Source organism: Sander lucioperca, chromosome 21 (genome assembly GCF_008315115.2).
Source record: "Sander lucioperca isolate FBNREF2018 chromosome 21, SLUC_FBN_1.2, whole genome shotgun sequence".
NCBI classification, from domain to species: Eukaryota; Metazoa; Chordata; class Actinopteri; order Perciformes; family Percidae; genus Sander; species Sander lucioperca.
In genome coordinates, this window is record NC_050193.1 from 5,288,439 (window position 1) to 5,301,473 (window position 13,035).

Genomic DNA, 13,035 nt, shown 5'->3' on the forward strand with positions numbered 1-13,035 from the left:
AAAGCAAAATACAGTAATCTGCTTTTAACATAGGAGAGACTTTCATGCATGCATTCATGATAACCTTCCCTGAAGGCCAAAGCAGTTCTATTATTATATATAAACCCTCCAAAGCTCTTAACCACTGAGATGTATTACTGTATTACTGTTTAGCTTGAGGATGTGTTATATATTAAATATGAAAATAAATTGTAATACATACATCAAAAATTCCCGAACTGTTATCAAATTCCCCAAGTGTTTCATCTGATCCTAAAAGTTAGTTAGTGGGTTAATAAATAAGAAAATAAGAAAACATGTTTGGAAATGCTTTACTGACAAATTAAAGTTCCAACAATGGCCACACAAACATTACTATTTTTTCAGTGTCCCTCCTGAATTGATTGGCTAAATTTGATTATTCTCTCTCTCAGCAGACAATAGTTTCACTCACTACATATCAAGCCATGGTAAAGATTAATGCAAATGCAAGGGTCACTGCTTTATTTGAAGGCTGATTTGGATGCATGTGCAGTGATCAATGTTGCTTTAGGCTTATTTGTCAGGGATCGTCCTGATTATGCACAGATTGGGAATAGATCGCCAGGCGCTGCAGCCTCCCTCCATACCTTAGCTCTGCACTCCTTTTTTTCTGCAGTGAAGAGTGAACATTAAAGTGAATGTGGAGGAGGAGTCCTCACTAGGGGGAGAGAGGTGGGGGGCGGAGGAGAGGAGGGGGAGGTGTAAAAAGAGTAAGATACAAGCAACACAGGCAGATAGCGAGGTATACACTGGGAGAAGAGAGGCTTCGGTGTAAAGAGTATGAGCATCTTAACAGAGCAGGTCTGCTGGGAGTCTCGCTCCTAATCTGAGAGGAAGCTTTGGATACTGTCCACCCGTCATCAGCCTGGTAGGTTTATCATACTGCATCTTCCTGATCTGCATGCTGATTCTGCTGGAATAGAAATGCTGTAAAGAACATTTGCAATTCAAATTTATGACACAAAATCAGCATTTTCCTTGTAATCATTTTATTGTAAGATGCATAAGCTGGTTGACTGATATCTAAAGTTAACACCTGCCAGATGAAGCTTTAACATCATGAGTCTTATTATCTTGCTTGTTGATAAAGATGCGACATATGGTCATGTTTGTTGTCTTATCTGTGCCATGCTCGTCATGTTTTAATGCTGAACACTCTCCTGTGAAAATAGAGATGTTTTCCCACAGAGTCTGGTTAAGGCTGTGCTACTGTACATCCCCATCACCCTCCTCCTCCTCTCTGGCTTTGCTGTTTTCATTACATATTGATTGATTTCCAAAAACTCTAATTGCACCCTCACAAACGTCACACTGAGCTCATCCAAAGTCTGTAAATTCCACCACCTGTCAGGTCCCACGCGCTCTATTACCAGTTTACAAAGCTCCTGTATGTCTATCCCTGTTTGCTCTGATCCATCCTGAGACTTATGCGCATGTTCTGGCTGGAGTCATAGCCCTGATATCCCATTGCAGTCAAAATGTAATATCAATTCAGAGTGTCTTCCCTAGTGGGAAGAACGGTGAAGAAGCCTCAACATGAAAGAAGCTGCTAAAGTCATGCATTGACACAGAGGAAATTTCTCTGCAGCATCAACCACCCAATGCTATAACCCTACCTCTTTACAGGGTTAATAAGAACACATTCCCACCATCTCCACTTTAGAGTGTCATTTATTTGCCATTGACTGGGATCAGTGTTACCTCTTCATTTTGTTTTGTCCTGATTCTGATTATACAGATAGATCGGCAGCAGAGTGTACTCAAAGGATGTTGAAAATTTAATAATGTGTAATAATTCATTTTAGGCTGGTTATTGGTGAGATTTGAGGAATGAGTATGAAAAAGTATGAAAGCCTGATGATGACTTCACTACATATCAGTTTTTAATGGTCCATATTTACACAAGTTTAATTCCCTTTAATTTGGCTTTACTGTCGTAAAAAGACAACACGTGATTGATTTTTTTTCATCATTTCTGGCAAGACTCCAAACTCCCGAAATAAAATCTACTCTGTCCATCTACAAGTTGATTTTGCTGCAGTCTGAGCTTCTCAGTGTTGCTATGTCAATTCAGCTTCATGAGTTTTATTAATCATCACATTTGTATGTGATGGGGCATTAATTAATCATGCATGCGGCATGTCTTTATGTAAGGCTGTTAATTTAGGTATAATTACCAACCTTCATTCATGCTTCTTTAGTTCAATTCGGATCAAGCTACATTCTTGCTTTAGGGTGATTCCATGAAACATAATTTGATGGTTGTAGCCTGAGCTTGGCATACATAGTGTTATCAAATATGTGGGTTGTTTCCTTTTTTCATGAAAGGAAATTGCAAGCACACACAAAATACCTGGTGTTAACCAATAATATATCAGAACTGGATTGCCGTTTTCTCTACTGCTGCTCAATTTGGGTTTTGCTTCCACATGAAAAGTCTCAGACAAAGGTGCCTTTTCTAAACGAGGGCCACTGTTTGAAGGTGATGTAACGTGAAGATCTTTCGATATAGGAGTCTACACTTGAACCAGATATGCTGCTACCAGCTGCCCATCATTACTTCAAAAGCTTTTGAATGGCAGTTTGTCTGTATTGTAATTTCAGGTGTGCAGGAGCTTGCTCTTCACAACCCTTAAGAAATGAAAGCAGTTATGTGAGATGTGAACATTTTGAAAAAATATATTATTAACATCCAATCCAATCCAATTGATCAAATCATATAAAACTAAATAGTTTTGTCATGCAATGTCCTAATTCAGATATGGTTCAGTTCCATAGATAGATACCAATTCTTAACAAACAACACACTGATGAACAATGTGGAACATATCCAAACACACAGGGTCAGCTGCTCATTAAACGTAGATGTCTTTGACAGACAGATGGGCTTGTGTGTGATTCTCTCCTGGTGAACGTGAAGATGGCTCTTCACGTTCACCATCAAGAGCACCTCTTTACTTTCAAGCCTCAATTTTGCACCACTTGCCAGTCTGAGAGTGCATGCTGACGTCATTGGAGACATCCCTTTCATGAAATTGCAACACGGCTGAAGTTCTAATGTGATGCTATTACTGGTCAGATATTGACCATTGAGATGAATCACTGCTCACCGTGCATGGATGATGTGTTCTTGGCTGAAAGCAAATATCCCCCAGCTGAGATGGACTTCTGCTCTTCTTCTTTTCAGAGTGAATGGTAAGTGGACCAACCACTGTCATGATAGTGGCTTGGTCCACCTTGTAGTTCATATTTAAAGCCAACAAAGATTCTCTTTTCTCACGGTGTGACTGTAACAGCATACCTTTTGAAAAAAATTAAAAAAAATAAAGTGTGAATTTAGCGTTACCAATTTTATTAATCCAGTAACATCTCCAGTTAAATTAAACTGCATTGCAACCTTACTTGTAAAAAAAAAAAAACTGTGAAAATATTCCCAGGACACATACGACAATACGCCACCAGCCAATTAAAACCAGCCTCGCATTCTTGTTTTATCAATACTCAACTGGGAATTAATTGGACAAAGAAATCTTCTGGTGCATGCAGTTTTGTTTTGTATGATTTTAGAAGTTGCAATGACTGATTCACTGACTCATTTGTCATTTTATCAACATTAACCACCAGTGCATGAGTCATGTCTTTAAGAGAAATGTAATTGCACAACATTATTCACAGTTGATGTGATTTAAGATTTCCAAGAAGACCTGGTAAAAAAAAAGAAGCTATAGGACAGTGATTATAATTTGTTTGATACATGTATCTTCTCTCTTCTCTTATTTCAGAATTTCAAAATGTCTGACTTTGAGGATTTCAGCAAGCCAGGAGGGCAGGCAAATGTATCTGAAAGCTACCAGCTGAACCCCACCAGTGTGATTGTGTCAGTGGTCTTCTCCCTCATCTTCCTGCTGGGCACCATCGGCAACAGCCTGGTGCTCGCTGTGCTTCTGCGGAGCGGGCAGTTGGGATACAACACAACCAATCTGTTCATACTCAACCTGAGCATGGCCGACTTCTTCTTCATCATCTTCTGCGTTCCTTTCCAAGCCACCATCTACTCTCTGGAGGGCTGGGTTTTTGGTTCCTTTATGTGCAAAGTGGTCCACTTCTTCATCAACCTCACCATGTATGCCAGCAGCTTCACACTCGCTGCTGTCTCTGTTGACAGGTATGTAGTATCTGTCATTCCCAGAAGAGAAAATATTTAATTGTGCACATAAACACACAACAGCATATTATACAACACAGCAAATACTTACTTTAAAAAAAAAAAAACATTACGCCACGTATATAGCCTACCTACCAGCCTCATATGTCATATTTGAAATGTCCATGATAAACACCCTTTGCTTCCTGTTACAAAAAATTGTTGCTAGGGCTGCACCTATCGTGATGATAATTTCCATTATTAATTCATCATTTTTGCAATTAATTTTTTAGTCCAGTGATTCCCAAGTGGTAACACTAATAGTAGAACAATTGCTGTCTTCTTGATACTCTCACAAGCTTCGGCTATGATGAAATCTTTGATCAGCCTCTCTGAAAGCAGAACATTAACCAGATATTATCATAGAAATTAAAAAAATCAAACTTGTTGTCAAATACAAACATCTACATGTTGCTGCATGACCCAACAGTATTTATGTCACATGTATCCCCCTAGATGGGAGATGAGTTTTTACTTATGTAGTATTATTATTTCATTATATTTGTTTGTTCTTGTTGAGAGACTAGGGGTGTTGCATAGAGAAGAATGGTGCTTTAAAACCAAAAACATCTAGCAGGTGTCAATTGACAAAAGAATAGACAGACATATTTAAGCTTAACGGAAGCACCCACTAAACTGTAAGCGTCATACTTACACCTTCTCCAGAACTGATTAATGAGTTCTGATTAATGAGTTCTTATATGGATTTATAGGTGCATTATATTCTTTGGTGTGATTCCTTCAAGATAAAACCACACCTATTGATGATGCATCTTCCTGTAACCTTTATATCAGTTCCTGCTATAAATATGAGCAATAAATATCTGCGTTCTGTGTTCTGACCGACACCCCGCAGAGATAATCACATCATTTCCTAAGCCAGCTACCTAACAAACAAAAACATTACTATATACACAAGATAACAGTCACCTACCTGAAGTCTGTCCCCTCAGGTCAAATAATTCGGTGATACTCATTTGCAAACAATAACTTTATGTTAAACAAATATAATAGGGTAAAAAAGTATGTTCTCTTCTCTAGCTTGTAAATGTGACATAAAGACCATTAGGTCATACAGCAACATGTAGATGTGTGCGTCTGGTTTTAAAGTGTGTTACCCTTGCATGTATTCTCAGTGATGGTGTTTGTTACAGGGAATCATATTTGTGTCTCCTTATTAGTATGAACAGGTTTTATAAGACAGCAAAGCCTCAAAAAATCGATATGGAAGGCTGTAAGGAAGCTTTTATTCAAGTCCACATGCTATGAGTTCTTTCAGGTGCATTTTATAATTCATCACAAATGTTATTTTTCTCATCTGAAGATGAAAAACAACTCTGGGAACATGAAGAAAAGGAAGACCCCAGAGGTACACATTAATGAAATTAGTCAAAGACCCGTAAGACCTTACAGAGACGTTGCATCTGTAATTGACCATCTTATGAGAGAATCAGTTACCCTGGCTGAAAATGACATCCTTCACAGAGTAAGCGCTAAGCCATCATTATAGTTGTTGGGCAACATCATCAGCTCAGTCAATATGGACAGAGTCGGTGTGCAGCTGCCATCTGCAGCAGACACCCTTTGCTCACACTGGCTGTGTTTACACTTTAGAGGATTCAATAGATTTTTCAGCCTGCCAGCCAGACGTTTCCTCCCCGGTCTGGAAAAGAGCAGGGACATCCGAGTCGGGATGTTAATGGATTTCTGCTTTTTTCCTCCTCAGTTCCTGTGTAAGAAGTAAAGAAAAGGCAGCAGCTTACAGTTACACTTTAGACCAGGAGTCCCAGCAGGAATTAAATCACAGCTCAGCTTGAATGAACAGCAGCACACACTCAGTCTTTTATAAGTATTTGCTGCTGCAGTGAGCCACCCACAGGCAGATAATACATTTATTGTGATTTCATGCCAAAGAAATATCCCATGTGAAAATGATTCAATATAAGACAAAACAATTTGGTATTATTGCTTCCAATCAGGGGGTTAATTTACACAAATACTTAACTATATAACTGAGGTAACAGTACAAAAACAGCACAAGATAATATGATGCAGAGTTATTCGTGCCTCCAACTTCTGGAAATATGAAGAAAATGTATTGAGAGAATTTTTAACCTCTGTGTTTACACGCACATCTGTTGAGGCTGCAGTTATAGATAATATATATACATCTGAATTTGCAAAGACTGACTCATCATTAAACCCCCTCGGAGTGAACTCATTAATATATAAATATAAATATATATATATATATACTGCCCTGCAAAGGCAAAAGGCAGTAACTTTGTTTTTGGTCGAAAATGAATTAATGATATTTTTGGGACATTCAAGACATCCTTTATCATGTGGACAAGGCAGAACACCATAACACCAGTAACTGCTCTTTGACTTTGTTTTGGAATGCTCAATTTGAGTTATGGTACAGGATATCAATAAGTTCAGTAAATGGCAATGGCAAAGTAATTGTAAATCATCAGACATATAGACATATACAGTAAATGGCAATGGCAAAGTAATTGTAATTCATCAGACATATAGGCCATGATCACTACATTTTATAGACGTGTTACTATAGTGATTTTTTAAATGGTGATCAGCAACCAAATATTGATAATTTGGAAGTTACTGCCTTTTGCCTTGACGTGACCTTTCACTTTTTGCAGAAAATACAAAGGCAGAGAACAGTAACTTCAAAATAGAGGTCAAAAGTCTGAGCTCAAGATTTTTATGAACATCTAATTGCCAGATTTCAAGTGTCCTACCTATAATTCATTTGGCTGGACAACAAAAAAACTAAAGTAATTTTTCTCAGTTCCACACTCTGACGAGTTAAGGTCTTTTGCCTTTGTAGGGCAGTATATATATATATATATATATATATATATATATATATATATATATGTATATATAGATGTTTATTATATTATTAATATTTTGTATTTTGTTCAACAGATGTGTATATATATATATATATATATATATATATATATATACAAGGTACAAGGTATCTGTAATATCCCCGAAGGGCAATTCGGTTTACAGCCAACAGTAGGCTACATAGACAGCTAGCACACCAAGAGAAACAACAGCAAAAAATACAAGAGTTACATTTTAAGAAAATCATTCACAATGCTAATGGCAGCAGGAATAAATGTATATATCTGTGCATTGCAGTTCATGTCTATATTTGGGCAAAAAATCGAGCCAGTGTTACATTTGGAAAGAAAATACTGAAACAACATCTGGAGCCAGTTGGTTGTGAAGTGGGGGATACTTTGAAATTAAGCCATGGCTCCATTTCCCAGATAATGTGGTGATTTTGTGTTTTGTTCAACAGATGTTTCCCAGTCTGATTTTCTACATTTTAGAGTAATTCAGCAAATCATTTAGAATCCAATCAAAAACACGAAAAGCCAAGTGTTTTGAACAGACTGTTCATCAGCTCATGCTTTCTTACAAACAACTGAGTAATGTCTGAGTACTTGTCCCAGCCACTGAGCCTCCATTTCTGTCAAGTAGGTTTAAGGCGCTTTTTTCCTTTCATGTTGAACATTAAGTGTCTTTGGCCTCATTTCAGTGAGATTTTTCAAAGACCAGAGAGGCCTATGATTCTTGAGAGCTATAGCTGACGTGTCCAGTAAATGCAGATGTTGAGGACATGGATTTGCAGCTTAACCCAGAATCCCTGCCTCAGGAAAAGGAAGCTGCAATACCTCAAATACTCCTTGTCCCTCAGAGAACATAAGCTCATAAAGCAGCATGTTGAATATGGTGAATGCAGCTTTACATGTTCAAAGAGGAACAAACCAGGTGACGATGAGGCAATAACTTTAGCAATAATAAATGAAAAGCAGTGTGGTGTCAGATTATTAAAAGAGGTCGGTGCCATAAAAACATCAGGCTCTTTCTTCATTATACCATGTGATGTGTGGTGGGATTTGCTCCTTTATCGCCTACCTTCTCAGCAACATTGAAAGCACAGCACAAGGCACAGTCATGTTCTGTGCTAGTGTCATGGTTTCACCAAGCAATGCATGCACAGTCAGATCCTATTGAAAATCCTACAATTATTTTTGTGTGGATGAAACAGCCAGTATGCCATATTTTCTGAGGTACGAAAGAAATGATTATGTTTGGAATGTGATCCACAACTGAAATGTACATTTCAACTTTCCACATTTAGTCACAGCTTTATTTATCCCAAATTAACTTCTGAGAGTAGACACCTCGAAAAATATCTCAGTCAATCACAATTTGTATTCGCATGTGAAGAGGATATTGTATTGGGTTGTAAAGTAAAACAAAACAAACAATCTAATAAACCCATGGATTTATTTCCAAATTTTCAATACATTTTTGTAGTTTTGTTTGTTTTGTCTGAAAATGTAGTTTTATGTTCTGTGTGGACCCCAGGAAGAGTAGCTGATGTTCTGCATCAGCTAATGGGGATCCTAATATAATAAAAAAAAAAAAAGTGCTAAAAATGGTGGATTTTGATTCATGAGAGTTTCTTGAAGCCACCTCTCTCTCTCGCCATCAGCCAGTCAAAAGATTGAGAAGCAATCTGCACCAGCGTGGTCTAAAAACATAGCATTCAATGGCTACCGAACTAATAAACTGTATTACTTTATAGCGTAATAATATTTGTTATATATATGTTCTTTCTGTAAATACAGATTTCTGTTCCCAAGTTTAGACTTTAGTACGACACTTTAATTATGACGACTTGCACTCTTTTGGCCTATAATTATCACACTGGCTCAGTATGTTCACTAATTCTTGTTCCATGTGGTTTGGATCACATGTCATTGTGTGATTTGTTCTCTTTGTAGGTATCTGGCCATTCGTTACCCACTGCGCTCCAGAGAGCTACGGACCCCGTGTAACGCGGTGGTTGCCATGGTGATAATCTGGGGTCTCTCTCTGGTTTTTGCGGGTCCTTATCTCAGCTACTACGACCTTATCGATTACGCCAACAGTACTGTGTGCATCCCTGGCTGGGAGGAGCAGAACAGGAAGGTGCTGGACACGTGCACCTTCCTGGTCGGCTACGTCATCCCCGTGCTGATTGTAAGTCTCTCGTACACTCGCACCATCAAGTATCTGTGGACGGCTGTCGACCCTCTGGACGGCATGTCAGAATCCAAGAGGGCCAAACGCAAAGTCACCAAAATGATCATTATTGTCACCGTGCTCTTCTGCATCTGCTGGCTGCCGTACCATGTGGTGATCTTGTGCTACCTGTACGGAGACTTTCCTTTCAATCAGACCACCTATGCCTTCAGGCTTCTCTCTCACTGCATGGCCTACGCCAACTCTTGTGTCAACCCCATCGTGTACGCTCTGGTGTCCAAGCACTTTCGGAAAGGCTTCAAGAAAGTGTTCAGCTGCATCCTCAGTAAAAATGGGAGAAATAAGGTCCATGTAGTTCATGTAGCCAACACTGTGCCCGGGTTTGAAGCAGGCTCCACTGAGGTGTCGCAGATGAACGAGGAGAACATACGACAGAATGAGTGTGAAATGATAAACAGGCGGATTGCAGAGCCAAGAGAAGCCACAGTGACACTGAATTTGCCATTTCAGCGGCAGACTTGACAAGTGATTCAGCTTTGCTGACAGGCTCAGTACAGATTGCCTTATGCGAAAGACATTGCAGCTACTAGAAATGTGTTAACTTCTCATCATGACATTCATAGTTTTGGTGGCAAACAGGAGATGAGATCAAATGAAACATGAAGCATTCATTTGCAAAAACAGATATCTCCGTTTTTCGTTATTTTACTAAATCATGTTATTTTGTCTTCAATCCAGGGAATACCATTCAAAATTGGTGTCAGGTTGTTTTGATAACATATCTCAATTTTTTCATAAATCACCTTTTTTTATTGTGCACTCAAACGAATATCAATACTAGTGTTGGTTCATTAATTTTTTAGAATGGCTTTTATCCGTTTTTAACAAATGAACTCTTCATAGTTACGCAGATAAATAGTGTTAATGTGTATACGGTGAGTCCACGGTGAGTCCACAACCAAAAATGTGTTTGTTTCATCATTTTTGTCAAGTACTTACTCCCATAATGCTCCATTAACAGAACAGAACAGAACACAGTCAGAAAGGTTTGTTAGTTGTGCTAAAAGTGAAAAATTCTCAGTATTTCCTGTATCCACCATTTGCCTTAACCATGGCCTGCACTTTGGTGTTTATTTCTAGTTTCATAAGCATTTGAGAATCTACATTATTCCAGCACTTTTTAAGAGCAGCACAGAATGTTTTGGGGGGGGGGGCTATTTCCAACACAATGTTTGACTGTAGCTCATATGTTCTTATGTGGTCTTTTCCTCACATAAACTCAGCTGTAAATGTAATCTTCACAGTCAGGTTTTGACTAGTTTTGAAAGTGTTAAGCTGCATCTCATAACCCTTAAATTGCCTCCTCAACTCCTCCACTTGCCTCCTTTCCTTTCATTGCGTCTTAGTCCCTCCCACGGAAGAAGCACGGGAGAGACGCGAGGAAATCAAGGGAGGAGAGAGGCAACGAGCAAATGTGTTTTAGAGAGATGAGACGTCCTTTCTTTTGAAGTGTCACATAAATTCGTCAGCTGTTTGGGCGGAGTTAGCAACTCCTTCAGCTGCATGGCTTCTGGTAAGGCTGCTCTTGTGTATCCTCGCTCATGGCTCCTTCGGTGATCCCTCCTCGATGCTCGCTCCTCAGTCCTTTGGGCAGGAATAAGAGCTTTGAGACGGTCTTCACCGAGGAGGGACAGAACAACTTCCGGTTCAGCCGAGGACGGAGGAGTTGAGGAGCTATCAAATAAGGGTTACGAGATGCACCTCTAGTCTATTATTAAGGTTGTAGATTTTCTAACTGGAGCAGGATGTTATTCAGATGGTTCACATGTATCTTGCATGCAGATGCTGTTCTGTCTTGTCAAGATATTACTGGTATATTTAAATTATATACTGTATGTTATAACATATTCAGTTATATTTCAATTTCGTACCAGCATTTAAAATCTCAAAATTTTGATTGGAATACATTCTGGTGTAAGAAAAAGTTTAAGAATCAGGTGTCAAAATACATTTGGTAAAAGCTTTATAAGTATTTGATAAATATTTAAACAATTCTTGGTAAAAGACTCTTGGAAGAAGTCTTTTTGGACCCCTACTAGAAAACTGGACATATTTTCTTGCTTTACTTGTATTTTGCAATGATTGTAGTCATGGCATGTTTCTCTTTGGTGTAAAATATGATATTCTTAAATTAATATGTTTATCAATGAGTGCACTTACAGTAAGCAATTAAGAGTTATGTATTTTAAAGGTGTGCATTTTGTGTATTTATATTCTTCAGTATCTCTCTCTGTTGTGTCCTACTTTAGAGCTGTACAGAGAAAAGCTTACATGTGTTTTAGCTGTGTTCTGTTCAGATTATGTAAGATGCAATTTTCCTCTTGAGAGACTCATTTCCAGACAGAACATTTTCCTTTGCACTGACCAATTTTCCTCCAGTTTGTTTTCTGTGATTTTGCCTGTTGCATCGTAATTTGTATACATTATTTCTCTGTTTGTTCTTTTTCATCATTTAGACTTTCAAACGTAACAGCCTGTAGATTTTATGAATATATATTTAAATAGATATTTATCAAAATGTTTTAGAACATTTTGATAAATGTTCTAATCAATGTTATACAAAATTAAATAACCGAATAAAGTATTTTCTGCTGTGAACTGAGTCTATCTATCTATCTATCTATCTATCTATCTATTCATCTATCTATCTATCTATCTATCTATCTATCTATCTATCTATCTATCTATCTATCTATCTATCTATCTATCTAGCTATTCATCTATCTATCTATCTATCTATCTATCTATTTATCTATCTAGCTATTCATCTATCTATCTATCTATCTATCTACATATCTAGTATGAGCAAAAATATATTAGCAGGGGATGTGCAAAGGTTCACAGTGTAGTTAGATATATTAGAGATATCAATGCACTGATGGCTATCTGCTGCTTACGAACAGTACATAGCATTTCATATATCATAGTTTGCTCCAAGCAATATTTAAATATGCTATATTATATAAGATAACAACGATCTCTTGACCTGCTGCTTCATTTCAGATGGATTCCTGGGTTTAGATTTATCGGTTCACCTAGTACATTCCCAGCAATCCAGCAATGGTTAATGGTTGCTTGTGGAATGGTCACAAGGCCAATAGAAGATAATACTTCTCTATGTAATAGGTGGTGCATCAATCTGTGTGATTTTTGGGGGCTTGGAGTGACGAGGTGAGAGCATAGAAGCCAAATATGTAATAGCTCTGTGTGGAAAAGTTAGAACAATGGGATTTATCTGTTCCAGAAAGACAGGAAATATCAATCTGCTTTTAACTGCTGCTTTCTGCTGCAAGAGTGAGAGATGACATTAACAAGCAGAGCACAGCAGAGCAGATCCCATAGAGATTGCAGAGATCTCTGGGAGATTCAATTCAATTTTCAATTCAATTTTATTTATAGTATCAAATCATAACAAGAGTTATCTCGAGACACTTTACAGATAGAGTAGGTCTAGACCACACTCTATAATTTACAAAGACCCAACAATTCCAATAGTTCCCCCAAGAGCAAGCATTAGCAGTGGCTAGTGGCGAGGAAAAACTCCCTTTTAGGAAGAAACCTCGGCAGACCCAGACTCTTGGTGGGCGGTGTCTGACGGTTGGGGTTATGACGGTACGGGATGTAGCGTGGCACAGCAGAGCATGGGTGGACGCGGTGGACGCAGCAGGACGTAGTAG

The 13,035-nt window shown here is 38.3% G+C and overlaps 1 protein-coding gene across 1 annotated transcript; it reads left to right on the forward strand.

Annotated features, from left to right (window-relative positions):
- The first annotated feature begins 702 nt into the window (after positions 1-702).
- On the forward strand, positions 703-10,724 carry galr2b (galanin receptor 2b). The gene is made up of 3 exons (XM_031313001.2): positions 703-889; positions 3,804-4,186; positions 9,058-10,724. Exons 2-3 carry the CDS (start codon positions 3,813-3,815, stop codon positions 9,818-9,820), a joined length of 1,137 nt encoding a protein of 378 aa, XP_031168861.1. The 5' UTR covers positions 703-889; positions 3,804-3,812; the 3' UTR covers positions 9,821-10,724.
- Positions 10,725-13,035: the final 2,311 nt, after the last annotated feature.